Source organism: Abrus precatorius, unplaced genomic scaffold, assembly GCF_003935025.1.
Source record: "Abrus precatorius isolate BTA unplaced genomic scaffold, Abrus_2018 Scaffold2, whole genome shotgun sequence".
NCBI lineage: Eukaryota > Viridiplantae > Streptophyta > Magnoliopsida > Fabales > Fabaceae > Abrus > Abrus precatorius.
In genome coordinates this window covers 32,395,903-32,415,356 of record NW_020874362.1, presented here as the reverse complement: position 1 = coordinate 32,415,356, position 19,454 = coordinate 32,395,903, and the positions used below count along the sequence as shown (strand labels likewise).

Sequence of the window (19,454 nt, the reverse complement as noted above, 5' to 3'; positions counted from 1 at the left end):
TATTTTAAATATATCATTTCTTGTTAAAATGTTAACTTTACTAAAAAAATTTATTTTTTTTATATCGAAATATCAATCTATTATGTTCCTTTACATTTAACGTTAAATAGAACAAATACAATAACTATTATAGCTCTAATATATCTTTGTCTTACTTCAAAACTATCTTCAAGTTTTTAATCTATATCTCTTTTCCTTCTTTTTTTTTTTTTTGCCAACGATATTAACTTGCTCAACTTTTCTGATTTTTGAACTTTTTTGAACTACCTTCAAGATCTTTGTTGCTGCTTGTTGCACCTCTTTTAAAAAGCCTCATTGCAAGTCAACAACAATAACTTAAAGTGTTTTTTACTAAAAATTTCTATGCAAAGCATTAAATTTTACCTAAAATAAGAAAATCTTAAAACTTTCTAATAAAAATAAATTTAACAAATATACTGAAGAATATCAAGTAATAAAATAAAAGTATAAGTATTGAACTAAATTATTAACTCACAAAATTATCACAGTTTAGACTCAATTTTAAAGTGCACATAATGATTGAAACAAGAACAAAGTAATATGAAATAATAAAATTTAAGAACTTAAGAAATTTAGGGTGAAATCATATCAAATCTCACTTGAAGGAATTAATTCTCTCAACCATAATTTTAACCTCGAATTAAAGATTAAATTCACTAAAATAGGTTGATAATTTCAATTCATTGACAATTAATTCATTTTTTCCATAATTAAAAATTTTAATTTCTTAGATTTTTAAAATAAAAAAATTAAGTTTAAAATCATATCTCTATCTATAGGATATCAATAAACAATGGTGAATTCTCAAAATCCAATCAATTAACAAAATTTTTTAAATATGGAAGTGAATTTAACGTCAATCTATAGATAGATGATCTATCTATAAAAATACTAAGGATTAAAAAAATACTTAATTGTAAAAAAATTTTTTGAATCAAGATATAAAATTTAACCGAAAAAAATTCAAATTGAAATTCATCGTCACCTAACCTAAAGAACTAATTTCACATAATAAAAGAAAATATATAAAAAGAAGGAGAAGAGAAAATAAAAAAAATTCATTAAAATTTGATATATCTATAACTTGATTCCTAAAAATTGAATATTCACTTGATCTAATTTTGTAAGTAAAAATCTAAAACTAAAATTAAAATTCAATTGAAAAAGTGTTGCTTCACATTATTTTTAACATTGAAGAAATCTCCAATTTGATTTTTCTTCCCTTTTATTCAAACATATATAATATAATAAAATTTATATATAATAAACATTATTTTATATATTAAAACACTCACCCAATAAATATATATATATATATATATATATATATATTACAAGTAAAATTAGTGTGATAATTTTTATTTCATCATCTTTTTTTTTTATCTTCTAACTTTTAAAAATATTATTTTATGTTAAAAAGTTTAATTCTACAAAGAAATTTTATCTTTTTCTTATATTGGATAATCTACTATCTTTATGCATAAAGATAATTAATTCAATTTTTGTGGTTAGATTCTTTTATAAATTTCTAACTATATTTTTCATATGATCTTTTATCTCTTTCTTTTTCCAGCTCAAGTTGTTATGGAAGAAGGAACTGAAAAAAAAAGTGTATTAGCAACAATTGGATTTATTATAAGATAGTTTATGATGTTCACATTGATCTATTACATATCCTTACATTTAGCATTAAATATACCTCATACAATAACTATTATAGCTTTATCATATATTCTTCCTCTTCATAATCATCCTCAGGTCTTCAATCTATATCTCCTTTCCTTTCTTCTTCCTCATCAATGGTCTTCCTTCTTCATTTAGTTAACTTGCTCAAAATTTTTGATTTTAAACTTTCTTGAACTACTTATGAAATCTTAATTGTCACTTGTTGTACCTTTTTTAGAAAGGATCATTGCAAAGCAATGATCATAATATTGTGTATGTTTAAGTGAGAGACATAATCTCCCACTGTATGAGGTTTAAGGAAAAAGAAGAGAAAAACAAAAGACAAGAAGAGGAATATTAAAGAGAGAAGGAAAAGGTGGAAGAGATGTGATGATAAACAATCTATTTATAGTTGATAGAAAATGATAAAATTTTATTGAATTTAATATTTTAATAAAAAAGAATCTATTTGAAACACTTTTTAAAATTGGAGGACTAAAATAAATTTAAAAAAGTTTAAAAAATAAAAATAAAATTTATCTTTAAGATAGAATAAAAAATACTAATTTTTCTTATATTATATTTATATTTTTTTCTATATATTTTATTATTTTATGAAAATTTTGAAGTAATGCAACCATAAAAAATAAATATGTTATGATTATAGTATATGTTGCTTAGACAAATCAAGATCTCATGATAACATTGTCTTACCACATAATTTAAAAAAAAAATTGAACTCATGTAAAACAATGATTTTTTCATGTATTGATAAACATATCTTTTAAAAATCAGTGATTAATTATTTATTATTATAGTCATAAAATAATTTGATCAAAACTGATTGTAATAAATTAATTTTGAATTGTTTAATATAATCGAAATATAAATATAAGTTAACTTGAATCATAAATTTTTGTTGAGCAAATTTTCCACTTGAACAATTTTTAGTGTCAAAATCCATAAATTTAATATCCAAAAATCCCTAATTAATTAAATTGGTCCACAAAAATTTTTAATCAATCAATTTTGTCTTTTAAAAATTCTTAATTTCTTCTTGTTTTCTTTTTATTCTCCTCTTCTTCCTCGTTATTTATTTTCCATTACTTCTTTCTCTCAAAAGCTTGAAACTCATACGTTTTTACCACAAAGAGACAGCATTTTGGAACCACTTACCACCACTAAATACTACGAGGCACCTGAAATTCTCCATCATCAGATTTACTATATAACTCAGCCACCAAATTTGTTGCTCCACCATCAATTCCTTACCCCCAATGCTACCTAGCCACCACACTTTTACTACTATTCATTATGTTGTTGTTACAAACCTATAAGCCACCACAAGTCAAGCCTCCAAATATTATCATGTCATCACTTCTCAATGCAATCATCCTTGATTACCATGCCAAATTGTTCACTTTCCTGTTAGACCTTGCAAACAAATCCCATCAAACACAACAAATAGAAGAGGAGGAGAATATTTTTCTTTAAGGATATAGGATTAAATTGATTGATTGGAGTTTTATTGAGGTTTATAGAAATTAAATTAATTATACCCTTTGGGAGATCAAATTGATTGATTAAGAGCTTTTTTGGTGATAAAATTGATTGATCATAAATTTTCAGAAATCACTTAACATATTTAAGATTAAAGATTATTTGAAGATCAAACTAAATGATTTGGAGAAAAATTTTGAACTCCTAACATCTCACACAATCACTTATCATTAAATGTGTGTATCACATCTATGTAACACTTCCAAATCAGCCAATTCATTATGGTAAATAACATTTAAGTTTTGTTTGGATGAACGGTTAAATAGAGTGGGAAAAAATAGAAGAGTAAAAAATAAAGTTAAAATAATGAAAAAAAATTATATTTTGGATAAATTGAAATAAGAAAGAGACATCCAAATCCTTCCATGTAACTTTGTTGAACAACCTACTATATCAGCGCTAGCATTAGTCTCTTGGGAGAAAATGTATATATTTATTATTCTAAAACGTATGCATTTATTACTCGAAGTAATTATTAAATAAAATTTGTGTATTTATTATTTTAAAAACATAAAAAATATTTAATAATAATTATTTAATAAACATTATTTATTACTCGAAGTAATTATTAAATAAAATTTGTGTATTTATTATTTTAAAAACATAAAAAATAATATTTAATAATTAAGAGAATTTATAAAAAATTAAAAATTTTATAATTATTATTTATTTAATGAGTAAATTCCAAATTTAGCTGCGTGAACGTTAATTTTAGAAGAAAAAAAATTCAAATACTCCTTCTCTTCTTTTTTATCTGCCACATTTTTAGAGTTTTTTTAATCTATTTGTTACTTTTAAAACATTTAAGACAACATTAATTAACAAAAAAATTCAATATAATTAACAAATTTTTTTAATATATACTTACAAACATACAATAAAAATTTATTAATTTAATATATTATTAATAATAAATAATATTTTCAATAGAATTTTATTATTTAATAATGCTTTATTATCAACTTATATATATATATTGTAAATACTATTATAATAGATTTTTAATTAAATAATTATTTTTAATTGACTTTAATAATATCTATACTGTATACTGAAGAAATACTAGTATATCTTTGAACACCAATTGAAAAAAAATTGTAAAAAAAAAAACGCGTTAAAAAAAATAAATTTGAAAAAGTTACAGCAAAACTTTTGTATTCTGAAAAAGAAAAAAGAGGTAAGGATTCTTCTTGAAATTTACTCTTTACCGACCCAACTCATATCCAAATTTGGTAACCGAGATTGTAAATAGATACCTGTTGTCACCCACAGCTCAATTCAGTGAATTTACCATAACTATACAGACAGAGAAGAGGCGTAAAGTTAGTAAATTTGAAGGCGTTTCAACGTTGAAACTGCCAAACTGGCACTGACGTGAAGGTTTTCAAAGAGAGAGAAACAAACGCCATAGCAGGGAACGGGTGAGTCCTCCTAACAGCTAAGGATGTTTTATTTTTATTAATTATTCTTGTTTCTATTCATTTAATTTTAACCAGTAATTAATATTTTCTCATTTTTTCACACTCAGTGTGGCTGTTACCAATCGAGCTCTGAAGAGAGTCCTCAGGGAAGAGTCTAGAAGGTCTTGTATTCTACTTGTACAAGGCCAGACAACGTAGCTACACACCGAGTCACATCGCAAAAGGATTGAGAGAGAGAGAGAGAGAGAGAGAGAGAGAGAGAGAGAGAGAGATGGGTAGACCAAGGTGCTTCTTGGACATTTGCATAGGTGAAGAGCTTGAAGGAAGGATTGTGGTGGAGCTTTACGATGATGTTGCTCCCAAAACCGCTGAGAATTTCAGAGCTCTTTGCACTGGTGAGAAAGGCATTGGTCCAAATACTGGGGTGCCCCTCCATTTCAAGGTTTTCTCTTTCTACCTTTAACCTCTCACTTTATGCCCATACCCACCTTATATTTCTATTCAATTCTAGCTTTTTAGCTCTGAAAGATTGTTTTTTTTGGGCTTTTGATTGTGGAATGATTGTTGCCCATATTCGTCAATTCTGAGTCACATGGGATTTGAATGAGAGGATTGTTATTTTTATGCATTCAAAATGGTGTTTGGATTCGGAGCTTTGATTATCGTTCTCTTTCATTATCGCTTTTGGCTGCTCTAAGATCTGGACTTTGTTGTAGTAATCCAATGGTTGAACTTGAATTTGAAAACTCGGTGCTTTAATGCTTTTCATTTTCTCTCTTTTGAACGATCAGTTCTGAAAGGACGGGTATGCCCTTTATTCTTTTAGATTGGAGATACCTTTTAGCAGTCATTCAAATTTATACTCTTATTCTGGGGAAAGGATTCTTTAACATGTATTGTGTTAAGGGTGGGCGACACAGTTTATTCAATCTAAAGCTTTTTCCTTTTTCCTTTTTCCTTTTCCCTTTTTTTTTTCTTTTGCGGGAGTGAGAGGGGTTTGTGAAATTGCGTATATTGTGTCCATTTGATAATATCCTCAACTGAAATAATAAACGAAATTGCTAGTAAAATATCCCAGAGATATGCCAACCTTCTGGTTTTTTAGATTTTGGTTTATAAAATAATATAATATAATAACTATCTTTTAATTTAATCCCAGCAATACGGAAGGGAAAGGAAAAAAAATGATAACAAATATGATATAATAGTTTATATTCTAGTAATTCGTGCCATACCATAAGGTGCCATTGGCCTTGAAGTATAACATTTGTTCTTTGATTTCTTGATTAAAACTTCAATATAGAGTTCATTATCCTTCTGGTGTCTATTCTTAGTGCATTTTACAAGAATTTCCTTTAAAACATGCTTAAATTGGAGAGAATTGTACTCAAGCATCTATTGCCTAGTTGGCTTTGTTGTGCTAGGCAGGTCTGAATCTGTTGACTTTGGTACTGAAAATGGTTCAGCGTAACATTAAATGATTGAAAATTCTCATAGGGGCAGTGTGCTTCCTGAATTATGCTTCATAATAATAAATATTAGGAATTTATGATATGGTGATAAATAGTAGTCGTCTCTTTACATATATGTGAGGAAAATTGGTTGAGGCAGTATAAGATGTAAATCTTGCGTATTAGCAGTACAAAACAATTCCTCTTGTTATTACTTCAATGATTTCTTGCAATAGAGGGATTAGACAGACAAACTTTTCATGGTATAAATACCAACTTAACTGTCTCCTAAAACATGTCTGCAATATTAGTTCAAAGGTCAACTGTGGAATTCACTTGTATTTTCAGGGTTCTTGCTTTCATCGTGTTATTAAAGGCTTTATGATTCAAGGAGGTGACATATCTGCTGGAGATGGTACTGGAGGAGAATCTATATACGGACTTAAGTTTGCAGATGAAAATTTTGAGTTGAAGCATGAAAGGAAAGGGATGTTATCAATGGCAAACTCTGGTCCTAATACTAACAGGTCTCAGTTTTTTATCACGACTACCCGAACTTCTCATTTAGATGGTAAGCATGTTGTATTTGGGAAAGTAGTCAAAGGAATGGGAGTGGTTCGTTCAATTGAGCATGTTGTGACTGGAGATGATGATCGTCCCAGCCTGGATGTTAAAATTGTGGACTGTGGAGATATTCCTGAAGGAAAAGATGATGGGATATCTAACTTTTTCAAAGATGGTGATACTTATCCTGATTGGCCAGCTGACCTTGATGCAAGCCCAAACGAACTTGAGTGGTGGATGAAATCTGTTGACTCAATTAAAGCTTTTGGCAATGAGTATTACAAGGTATTGATGCTTTCCCTTGGTCCATCTCAGATTATATTTTGATGTATTATTTTGAGAAATGAATGGAATATTTTTGTTATTTTTGTTCTGCTTGTTAATAGTTGTTCAATTTTTATTATTGCAGTAGTCACCCCCCCCTTCCTCTGTGATTCTTTGTAGCAAGAAACTAATTTAATGTTTTCTGACAGAAACAAGACTACAAAATGGCTCTAAGAAAGTATCGGAAGGCCTTACGCTACCTGGATATTTGTTGGGAGAAAGAAGGCATTGATGAAGGTGTGCTGCCTTTTGTTACCATTTATTTCACTTAATTGTGCAATGTGCAGTGATTATACTACAAATGCACTTCACCTCCCTTGCTCATGATGTATTGTTATATTTATGCCTTTGCAGAGAAAAGTTCTGGTTTGAGAAAAACAAAATCTCAGATTTTTACAAACAGCTCTGTAAGTTGGAATGAAGTTATGACCTTTATAATATAGTATAATATTTTTTTGAGTCCTGTTGCCAATCTCATTATTTACTGATTTTTTTATTTACTACCTAATTGTTTATGTTATGTCATTATTTCTAGGCTTGTAAATTGAAATTAGGGGATCTTAAAGGAGCATTATTAGATACAGAATTTGCAATGCGTGATGGAGACAACAATGCTAAAGCTTTGTTTCGCCAAGGACAGGTTGGTATTGAATTGAAGAGCTTTCTGTCACAAATTACGAGTTTTTGTTACCCTTTATTGTGTCAGGATTTTTATTGTGGGTATTTAATGCATCCTGCTTTTTACTCCGGTAATTATGTTCCTTCCCGTTTACCAGGCATATATGGCACTCCACGACATTGATGCAGCAGTTGAAAGCTTTAAGAAGGCACTGAACTTGGAGCCAAATGATGGTTAGTTATGAACGTACAATTTTGGATCAGGGCTTTGTCATGTTCTTTTCTGTGCTCTAATTCCTGGGATATACATTTGAATATCTGATTTATTTTATTCAGGTTTTTGATGTATTTGATAGTTCATTTTCATATATATTATGTAAAAGATGGGTTAACCTTTTTAACGATACAAGCTCTAAATTAATATCGGGATGATGTAATCCAAGAGGAGAGAGGGAATATAGAGGGAAAAAATTTGAAGATAAAATGAACTCAAGGGTTATTTTGCCAAAAACTGATAACAACACATTGGTATATGGCCATGTTCACTAAACCTTGTAATATAATCGTGCAACTTCACGAAAGCTTACTTGTCATATTGCTATTTCCAGCTGGAATTAAAAAGGAACTTGCTGTTGCCAGGAAGAAGGTGAGTATATCCATCTAAATTGAGCAAGGATTGAAGCATTATATACTTGTGCGAATCTAACTTTATTATGTCTGTTGCAGATAGCTGATAGGCGTGATAGAGAGAAAAAAGCATATAGCAAGATGTTCCAATAACACCCTGGTATGTCACAATCTCTCAGCTACTGGTACATAGATAAGACAGTGAAGATATATATGTCTAGGCACATGAATTACCATGAAAACAACCACATTTGCGTGCCCACCATCTTTCTATTTTTCAGTTATGTTGATGCATCATGGTAGATATATTGATTTGCATTATTGAATCATTTAGTTCAAATGGGCTATTAAACTCAACTCCTTTCTTGACATGTATGCAACTAATCTTGTTTTTCAGGCTTCTGTAACAACCAGATCGTCACAGCATATACACAAGATTGAAGTTTCAGGCTTGAGCCCATTGTTACTAAAAGTATTAGGAATGAGGCTCAGATGAAATAAGTGGATAATGAATGGTATTGTTACATGATTAAATTTTTAGCCAACAATTTTGTCAACCTTTTTTTGACCATGAACTTTGATCATTTTATTGGGTGGTGATGGACCACAGACATACTCTTATGTGATTTTGATATTTACTATTGGGAACTTGTGTTCAAGGTGTAATGTAGAGCATTTATTGGTCAGGCCATTTACTGTGGTCTTCAGTTTTAGACTGAATAACCACTTAGTGTGTGTTATATAGTCTTGAGTTGTGGTTAATGTGCTAGGTTTGGTTATTTTTAATTTCTTTGTTCTTCGTTTTGTTTCGCCGTCTATGCAAGTAATGGAGTTACGGTCATGGATATGGAAACAACGTCTAAACCCTAAATCCACATCCATTGGCACCTCTACCACAACTTCACTCAATTTAACTTGCCTTTTCAAAATGCTTAAGCTTTGTTTTATCTTAATTATGAGCCTGTTGGTTTGAGATTAATTCATGAGAAACTATTTTCATTTTTCTGAAAAGTTTTATATCTCAGCTTTTTTCTATAAACTTTAAATAATCAGAATATGAAAAAAAATAAATTAGATTTTGAACTATTTTTAGAATTTATTTTAAATATTACCTTTGGTTTTAATAAAAATATCTATGTTATTTTGGAAATATTTTTAGTATTAAATAATTGAACGGATTGTTTATATATTATATAAATAAATAAGAGTATATAAAAAAATAACAGTTAATTTATCTAAAAATAAATCTATATTTCTTATAATTAGGACTAAAAGAATACTCTACATTTTTTTTTATAATTAGGACTGGATAGAATAATTTTTTCAAAAAAGCTAAATATAACTCTTTTTTAAAATAAAAAATATTTATTTTATGATTATAAATAAATAAATATAATATCTGTTATACATAAAACTTTAAAGCATAAATTATTTTTTTATATTTTTAAAATCAATTTCTTTTAACAATTTAAAGAAATGAGTCTTTTATATATATATCATTTTTAGTATAAAGATGCTTTGCAGTTATCACTCTTATTATTCCTTTTTTTTTTTTTTTTATCACGGCCACCAGTAAGTGTCAAATATTTTATTTGCTGTTGATAATGGGATTTTAAACATTGAAGAAAGATTGGTTTACATTAGTCAAATTCACTTTTAGAATATTAAATAGTTTTTTACTGAGTGATTTTGTCACAGTTTATTGACATTAAAAGTTTTTATCATATAGATTACATTTATTAAATTTTACTTTATTTCAAAATTATTTAGTTGTATGTTGATATATATTGAGATTAAATTAATATTTATTTTAAAAATATATGAAACTAGTAATTATTTTATTATATTTTTATTATTGCTTAATTTTTATAAGACTTAATATAAATAATCAAAATAATGAATAATTATAATCCAACCAACAATTGGAGTAATAATCATTATTTATATAAAGTTATTGGAGCAACGTTAAAGAATGAAAAATAATTTCTAAAATATGCAAATATTAAATATTTTTAAAAACAAAACTTTTGATACCATTTAGTACTTTAAGTATTAAGATGAATAATGAATTTTTTTATTTTTATTTTTTTGCTGTTGAATGATTGTTGTTTTTAATCCTTAGTATGAGTTTAAGTACATAGATTTACAAATCCCATTAATATTTCACAATTTACCTAAAACACTATTAAAAGATGACATAGCAACACCTTTGTTCTTATTTTTCTAATTTGTAAACTATAAATGGTACAAAATTTGATGCTGCTGCTTCAACGGTTGTTGTTAAGTGTCCTTATTCCTAAAGCTCTGGCTTTCCAAACACGAACGTTGTTGTTGTTATTGTAGTTTTACATACTTATAATTATATATTTCCTGTACATGATTAGGTATTATTCTAAGATAATATTATATTATATATTTTAAGAAAATTAATACTAACATCATTTTGGAATGCTGATTAAGAAATTAAAATTATTAAAAAAAGTTATTGAGATTCATGGCGATCCATGATTAAAAGAGGTTGTTTGGAGAGTCACCGCATTGTCACAAAATCTGAGTTGGGACTGCAGGGTCATTCATACTCTTCGGGAGGGTAACATGGTTGCAGATTCGATTGTAAATTTTTCTCATTCTCTGCTTCTACATGTTCATGTTTTAGACCGTCCTCGTACTTAGTCTAGTCATTTTCCTCTCGTCAAGTTGCTGTGCAGTGGGGTCTCTGCATGCCCTTCCATTTACCCAAAAACCAGTGAAATATGCTGTTACTATTCCTTTTCTCTTCAACAACTTTTACAAACAACGAGTGAGAATCAGGCCAAAAAATAAAGGAAATGGAAGATGTTATGAATGATGTGATAAACAGAGATAAAAGAAATATGTTTTGTATGACTTAATTAGTTGTATGAATAATACATCGATCAAAAGAAAAAGTCAACAATGAGGAAAACACCAGTGTGTAAAATTTCTCTCTTTTAAAATAACATTAACGTTAACCGGTTAATTTTGGGTATTGGTTTAAAAAATAAAACAAATATTTATATTAAAAATATTATTAATATAATCTTATGACTGTGTTTAATATACTTCAATGTTAGTTTTTATATAAATTTCTTTTTATTGTTTCTTTAATACCATTAAACATTGATTAACTTCTCATAATGCAACTTCATGTTTCCAAACGTACTCATATAACATTTTTTCAAACCAATTAGCATTGTCCGTGGAAATAAATCTTTTTCGGGTTCATTCTCAATCTTTTACAGAGAATTTGGATACCAAATAAGCCAATGTTAAACAGAGAGTTGCGATATCTCCACATAAAGGGGATGTGAAATGAAGTGAGAAAGACAAAAATAGAAAAATAGAAATAAAATAAAAAAATAGTAGAAAGAGACGATAAGAAATATAATAAGCAATGTGATGAAAAGAAGAAAAAAAATAGAAGAGAATAAGAGAAAATGAGACGTAAAAGAATTAGACTATGAAAACATTATTAGTGTTAAGAAAAGATGATGAATCTGCATGGTCAACGTTGGATGTTGTTTGTGTCTGTGTTAAATTAAAAACAATACTAACGTCAAAAACTATCAGAAGCATTAGTCGTTGTATTGTTTGACAATGCACTGTATCACACATAAACATATACATAAAATTTGCGATTTCTTTGGATTGCACATTACAAGGTTTCTTGATCTTAACGGATAGTAAGTTTTTTATTTTTGCTGCATTGCTATTCGCTGTGCTGCTGGAAATCTCTGCGGGGATATATTGAATAACAATATCACTAACAAAATCAAAGGCAGACATTGCTACATGGTATAGCAAACCTTGGAGTCCGAAAAGGAATAAATGATATATTAGTCCTGATAACTTATTTTCATTTGACTTTTTTTTAATTTTAATTACTGAACTTATAAAACGTTCAACAAGATTATTGTAGTTAACTTATCATAATATTAACTTTTAACAAGAAAAAAAAATGTTATTAAGATAGAGTTATCTAACAGCACCGCACGCCACCAAGGCGTCATCATCACATCACTCCAAAGGCCATTCGTATCTCATTTACACAAAGTATATGAATTCGTAGGCCAAATTTCCGTCCCACTAGACTCGGTTAAATCTGCAATAATAATAAGAAACACTGTCTTTGACCTCATCAAACCTCATAACAACACGATCATATTTGACCTTTTCCCTGCATAAGCTTTGGAAGAATTTGTGCTTTTGTGTTACATACGTCTACCCCAGCACCAACCCATTCTCTCTCTATTTCACCAAATCAAAGCCAATAAATAAACAGCGAGTCGTAATAAATTTGTTTAAACAAAGAAATATAACACAAGGAAACTTCGTTGAGTGCTTTGACTTAATTTCAACTGCTGATCAATTTCAAACAATTTTTTTCCCTTCTGCTTAAATTAATCTCTGTTATTCATGTTATGATCTATAATGATATTACTACAATTTATTTTATTAAACCATGGCTCTTTAATATATACCTCCATGAAATTTCCTTTTGTGTAAAAACACAAATGAAATGCCGTTTTTCTTTAGTTAACTCCTGATCATGATCATTCTGGATCCATCTACCCTATTGCAAGAAAATGAATTCATGTTTTAAATAAAAAAGTAAAAGCTGGGCTCCTACATTTTGGGGGTAAATGCTAAAATAAAAAGGCTCAACCTCTAATTAAATTCCAAATAAAACTGAGTTGACGGGACTTATATCTAAATAAATATTCTTGCCTTTTTCTTCTTTTGTATGGCAATAGACTCCAATTATATATCGAAGAGCTAAACTCACGATTAGTTTTAGAAAATTTCTTCTGTAAATGCAGGAATCGAAACAAATCATATGAAAATTAAAAATCAAACTCATCACGATGAATTCTGGGATATACAATTATGATTCCCATCCCAAATTTGACAAAATAGATAATTTCTTAACATAATGCAGTTTATTAATTTCAGAAGCTCAAAAAAACACGTTCACAAATTCCAATTAATGAATCGAGGCAAGGCACGTGAGATGTGAACGAGATCAAATATCGTGGAAGAAATTGATGGCAGGAAAAGTGGAAAAAAATGCTACACTAGAGATTCCACCACACGCATATCCAACGAATCAAAAGTTAATTTGGTCATTCTGCACCACTACATATATTTCATGCTTAACGCTTACCCTTCACTCACCTCATAATCCTATATATATAATGCCCTTAAACTCCAACCAACAACACCAACCAAATCACACTCAACACACACCTTTGCTAAAGCTTAGAGAGCAGGACTATACCATGGCCACCAAGTTTGCTCAGAGCCTCACCTTACTAGTTATAATCGCTTCAATGTTTGCAGAGAGCATGGCCAACAAGGATTCGTCCTTTGGTTTTAACTACACTGATTGGTGGTCCAGATTCGGGAACCATAACCACAACAAGACACAGCTAGAACCAAGGAAGATCATAGTGGGTGGGTCTGAACATTGGCATTTTGGCTATAACTACACCGATTGGGCTTTCAAAAATGGCCCCTTTTACCTCAACGACACTCTAGGTAAGATAAGATTGACGTTTAATTATTGTTCAAGTAAGTTTAATTGATTTTTACACAACAAGGAATTAATAAAAAATATTTTTGATTAAAAACTATAACATTTAATATTAGCAATATATTAAATTTTATGATTTTCAATTATTGAAATTTAATTAATTGAAGAATATTCATATATACAATTTGACGTTAATATATATTTGTGGTTTAGTGTTCAAGTATGATGCTCCAAATGCCACTAGTTTTCCACACAGCGTGTACTTGTTTCCAAACTTTTGGAGCTTCATGAATTGTGATGTTAAGAGGGCAAAGATGCTTGCGAATCCCACACAAGGTGGAGGAGAGGGCTTCCATTTCGAGTTAAACAAGTGGCAGCCTTACTACTTTGCATGCGGTGAGAGAAATGGCTTTCATTGCAACAATGGACAGATGAAATTTACTGTTATGCCGATGCTTCGTACCTTCTGGCCATGGCCATGACTAAATTGATCATAATGCATACAAGAACAATGGTTTCCCTTTTTTATTCAATATATAATGTGATGCATCTGAAAAATACTGCATTTTGAAGGGTGATAAATAGATGTTTAGTTGTTTCACTGTTTCTGCATTGTTAATGAATGTCACTTTTTGACATTATATATGTTGAAAAGCTTGTAAGAAGTTTGCGTTTCAGAATTGGTGATTGCTTACCTTATTAGTTTTTTCAGCATTGTTATTTCTTATGAAAATTTATCTAAGTTTATTTTCGGAAAGCAACCTATGAAGGAAAATATCTACCTTTGAAATCTTAAAATTCGATAAAAATTCAAAGTGCTCGGATGAAATAAAGCAAGTAAAACAAGTATGAACTTTGAAAGATTGAAAGCCATGAAACGATCAAAGCAATAAAATAAAAGTAAATATGAAATAAAACATGTAAATGGATGAACGTTAAAAGAAGGTTAAACTTCAATTGAGAGTAAAAGAAATTGGATTGAAAGGCAAAACTAGAATTAAAAGTGCAAAAATAAGAGTATGCACTTGGATTTCAATAAATGTGGTCTTTTGCAGTATTAAAGTATGTTTGTCTACACTTTTAAAAAATATTTTTTTTAATTAAAAAATAACAAACATGCTCTTAGACTTTAATTGCCTTAAATACAAGTTATTTTTCGGTAATTCTTGCTACCTAAATATGAAATAAAATCTATTTAGACAAAGTTTACAACGTTCACTTGTTGTTAGTACGACACATTTAATGATTACTCAACAACTCAAACACTTGACACTTGTATATTGACAATATATTTAATAAATAATTGTTAATATAATCCCATAGCAATTTGATGAAAATTATAAATCTTCTTTTATTATGTTTTAGCAATTCATTTTTCTCTTCTAACTTTTTTTTTATTCATTTTTATTTTTGAAGTATTATTTTTTTTCTTGCGTTAGTCCTTTTTGTTAGTTTTGTTACATAGCCTAACAGAGACATTATACGTGGCGCTGAGTGATTTAACATTATTTATTTAATCATACGTGAAAATTTTTTATTTAAAAAATAATTAAAAAAAATGCTACTCTCCCACTTCTCTTTTGTTAGGGATAAAAATAGGTTAGGCTAAATTAGGCTTTGCATAAATAAGTCTAACATGTTTAATAATTTTAAAGTCTAACTTATTACATGTCATAGACTTTTTATTAAGCCCAGCCTAACCTTTTTAAAAGCATGATTTGACGTTTAAAGGCCTATTTCATATTAAGATATTTAATAAATCATTAAGTTTCCTTGTAAACAGACTATTAAATTATCTAAATAAGTATGTCTTTTTAAAAGTGATAAGGCTTATATCTAAATAAACTATTAAAAAAATAATTTAACACCTTGAACACATATAATAAAATTACATATTTTTATTTATCACTTTTAAAACACGTATTTAATTTAAATGACTAAATCACTACACATACAAAAAATAAAATAAAATAAAATAAATATTAATTTATAAATCATTAAGCAAATCTAGTATCATAAAGTTTTACGTATTAAATCAACAAACACAATATAAATAAATAAGTTTTAGACCTAAAATTAGCAAATGCAACAAATTAAAATATAACGAAAATGATTAAGATTTTTATTTTAATATTTTATTATTTTAAAATTTAATTGATTTAATTATTATTATATAAAATTATTTAATATATTATTATAAATTTTAAATAGGCCATCTTGATGGGCCTAATAGACTTTTTCTTAAGCTTAAGCCTGATGTATTTAATTAATTAGGCTTTTTAAAAAGCCTAAATTAAGCCTATTAATTAAATAGGTTAGGCCGAGTTAGGCTTTAAATAGGTTAGGCCGTAGGCCCTTGTTAGACAGTCTGACCTATTTTCATCCCTATCATTCATCTTCTCGTAGCTCCTCTACCTTTTTTTCCCCCAAATCTCCAACGCACCAGTCTTACCTCTTCCTCTTGCAGTACTCCTTTCCTTTTCTCACAGCTTTTCTTCTCCTTTTTCACAGCTCTGCTACCTTTTCTTCCCAACCTACCAACCTTTTTTCCCCTCTTGCAACTTCTATTTTCCCTTGCAGCTTTTTCTCTCCTTTCTCGCAACTCTGCTATCTCTTCCCTCAAACCCACTAGCCTTGTTTCTCCCTCCCACAGCCTCTATTTTTCCTTCTCGCAAGTGAAGCGTTATTAGCAACACAAATAAACACCAAAATATGGGAGATTCATATTTCACAAAAAATTAAAGAATTATACATAAAAAGTAATGAAATTTAGAGTTTCATGCAAATATGAAATAGTCTAATAAACAATAAAGTGAAAAGTTGCAAGCTTTAAATGCAAAGAGAGAAGGAGCATATTAGATGTATTTTGTAAATCAAATTTATAATTGATAATTAGGCATGGATTGGTACTTTGTTAATTTATTCTGTAAATCAAATGATTAAATAGATGTTTGGAATAAAATTTTGGAGATGATTTTTCGTTGAGTTGGGGAAAGGAGGGAGATAGAGCTGCAAGTGTAAGATAAGCATGTTTCCCAGTATGATGGGTAAACCTTTTTCTATATCTAAAAATGACAATTAGGAGGCTGAACTTGAGAAAATTTTCCAAGTGAAATGACAACTAAGAAACCCAATAAAATTTTATATTATGATATCGAAATTCCTCTATTTAAGACAGTTTTCATCAATGCCAATAAAAAAACTAGAACACAAGCGAGCTTGTTTATGATGTTGGGATTCCTCCATTGAACATTCTCGTCATGAATAGTGTTGACGGTAAAGAAGAGGAGGGAAAGGAGCTGTGAGAAGGAAGAGACAAGGTTGATGAGTTAAGAAAAAGAGATGGAACTGCGGGAAGAGGAAGGAAGGAGGGCTACAGGGAGGGAGAGGAAAGAGAGGCTGTGGAAGGGGAGGAGGACTGCTAGAAAGGAAGAGGGAGCTGTTGGAAGAAGGAGGAGGAGAAGTTACACTTAACGCTACTTCACTATTTTTTAATTATTTTTTAAATTAAAAAATTCAAGTTAGATTAAATAAAAGGCGTTAATGCCATTTCAGCACTACCTAGAATATTTCTATTAGGCCATGTAACAGAGTTAACGAAAAGGACCAACGTGTAAAAAAAATAAAGTTTAAGGATGAAAATGAACAAAAACAAGTTATATGACAAAAATGAATTTTACTCTAAAGTTAAGAGACAAAAAGATAAATTTTACATTAAGTTTTCTTTCAAGAGAATGTCGAGTTTTTGTTAACAAATCAACATAATCTTCTTGAACTGTCCTCAACTAGAATCATTTCTTAATTATTCTTCAAATAAAATTTTCAAGCAAATTCCCTAAATCTTCAATAAACTTTAAGAATTTCTTCAATATGTTTGCTTTCGACCGCTTCACGATTCTTGTTCCTTCAAATAATACATCTTGACTGCATTTAAAATGATTAATGAGATATTGTTACCTTAAAAATATACTTGAGCAAAGCCTTTCATTTATTTTTTATGTATGCAAAGAGATTTCTCAAATATTATTATAATGTATGTTTTCAATTATTATAATGTATGTTTTCAATTAGCCTTCAACTTGAGTGTTTTACTATTTCTTAACTTAAAATTTTCCTTCGCCAACAATATTTTTTAGCAGGAGAATCTAAGTTAGCTTCATCTCGTAAATTTTTTTATGTTTATTTTAAAGTTATAAATTAATTTTCATATTTTCTGATAAAAGTACACATTTAGATATATACCAATCACATTTAACATTTTAAAATTAATTCTATTAATCTTAATTAAATGAACATTAATTAAGAGCAACTCAAGGGTAAGTTGTTCAAAAGTAAGCTACATTACACTTGTATTTTACAACTACATGAAAGAGAGAGAGGGTTGCTTATATGAGAAAGAAGTTACCTTTCTCGTTGTGAAAGACCTACACTTTAACATATAAATGTTATCTGAGAGGTATATAACGTTTTTTTTTTTTTTTTCAATTTCACTAATAAAATTGGCTTAAGATGTTGAGTTAAAAATGCACCACTACATACATACCATTTCTAGTTTTCAAATTAGAAGTATGCGTAGCATACGTATTGTAAGACTTTGATAATAATCACCTTTCCTTGAGTTGATTTTGAAATTGTGTTAAGCTTGAGTTAATTTAATCGGCTATCGTAGCCTATCCATTATCCAAAGTTAGATGTTGGGATCGAGTTACGCTCAAAAATCAAATACCAAACAAATGGAAAGACATATATACCATGTGGCGGGTGCTGGTAGAAATATTGTTGACTTTGCTCGGGGTCAACTTTTTGAGCTTATGAATTTTGATAATTTGAAGACTTAGCCAACCAACTTTTCATTTCAATTTTCGCCTCAACTTCAATGAATCTGGATACTGAGCTTTCCTGGAACATGCTCGTGAAACAGCGTTCGTTGTTGATGATGTATTTAATCGTTACGTTAGAATAGAGAATTATAATTAACACTTTTAATAAATGGATGAGTACTATCTTGCTTTCTCAATTTGGAAATGTCTTACAATTGGAATTGATATTTTATTTTGTGTGACTGAAGAATCTCTATACCAAAGTGATGAATAATATGAAATAAAAGAAGAGATAATAAAATATAAATAATTTGTAATTAAATATATATGTGATAAGAGGGAGATCTAGGGAAGGGAAGTAATTAGTTTCCAAAAAAGTGATAGATCACAGTTTAAATCACTGCTGAGAGAGATGGTGTGACAAAAAATGAAAAAACATTTGGAGAGAAGGAAGAAGCATTTTTTTTTCTGAATTATAGTGTGCTGCACAAGTTCAAGTTGAAAGAGGATGTGAACATAAGTGGAGGAGAACTGACATTGGCGCCTGGGAAAGCATTTTACATACAAGTTTTAATTTTTCAATCCATATTGTGCATGCATCGCTATTTCCTACCAACCCATATTCATTTGGACCAATTAAGAGGTTAATTTGGCCGATTCGCACCACCACACATTTCATGCCTCACCCTCCTAAGTCCTTTTTTACTCTACCCTATATAAACCACCCCTTCTGCTGACACTAAATTAAATACACCACATCTAATTTGTAATTTTCCCTTGTTTGTTAAATCCTTGTTTGGTCGCATTCGTTGCTAAAACAAGAACATTGATC

The 19,454-nt window shown here is 29.0% G+C and overlaps 2 protein-coding genes across 2 annotated transcripts; both read left to right on the top strand.

Annotated features, from left to right (window-relative positions):
• The first annotated feature begins 4,538 nt into the window (after positions 1 to 4,538).
• LOC113860131 (peptidyl-prolyl cis-trans isomerase CYP40) lies at positions 4,539 to 9,034 on the top strand. The gene is made up of 10 exons (XM_027492793.1): positions 4,539 to 4,667; positions 4,775 to 5,109; positions 6,467 to 6,967; positions 7,156 to 7,243; positions 7,361 to 7,413; positions 7,542 to 7,646; positions 7,783 to 7,858; positions 8,233 to 8,270; positions 8,351 to 8,411; positions 8,649 to 9,034. The coding sequence occupies exons 2-9, from the start codon at positions 4,939 to 4,941 to the stop codon at positions 8,402 to 8,404; spliced, it is 1,086 nt and encodes a 361-aa protein (XP_027348594.1). The 5' UTR covers positions 4,539 to 4,667; positions 4,775 to 4,938; the 3' UTR covers positions 8,405 to 8,411; positions 8,649 to 9,034.
• A 4,514-nt stretch (positions 9,035 to 13,548) lies between these two features.
• LOC113860081 lies at positions 13,549 to 14,284 on the top strand. The gene is made up of 2 exons (XM_027492706.1): positions 13,549 to 13,807; positions 14,016 to 14,284. The coding sequence occupies exons 1-2, from the start codon at positions 13,549 to 13,551 to the stop codon at positions 14,282 to 14,284; spliced, it is 528 nt and encodes a 175-aa protein (XP_027348507.1).
• Positions 14,285 to 19,454: the final 5,170 nt, after the last annotated feature.

Excerpts from the sequence above, each read along its gene's own strand:
- LOC113860131 (XM_027492793.1), top strand. The coding sequence starts at position 4,939 with ATGGGTAGACCAAGGTGCTTCTTGGACATTTGCATAGGTGAAGAGCTT. Across the intron at positions 5,110-6,466 it reads GGGTGCCCCTCCATTTCAAG|GGTTCTTGCTTTCATCGTGT; the intron begins GTTTTCTCTTTC and ends TTGTATTTTCAG. Across the intron at positions 8,271-8,350 it reads TTGCTGTTGCCAGGAAGAAG|ATAGCTGATAGGCGTGATAG; the intron begins GTGAGTATATCC and ends TGTCTGTTGCAG.
- LOC113860081 (XM_027492706.1), top strand. The coding sequence starts at position 13,549 with ATGGCCACCAAGTTTGCTCAGAGCCTCACCTTACTAGTTATAATCGCT. Across the intron at positions 13,808-14,015 it reads TTACCTCAACGACACTCTAG|TGTTCAAGTATGATGCTCCA; the intron begins GTAAGATAAGAT and ends TTTGTGGTTTAG.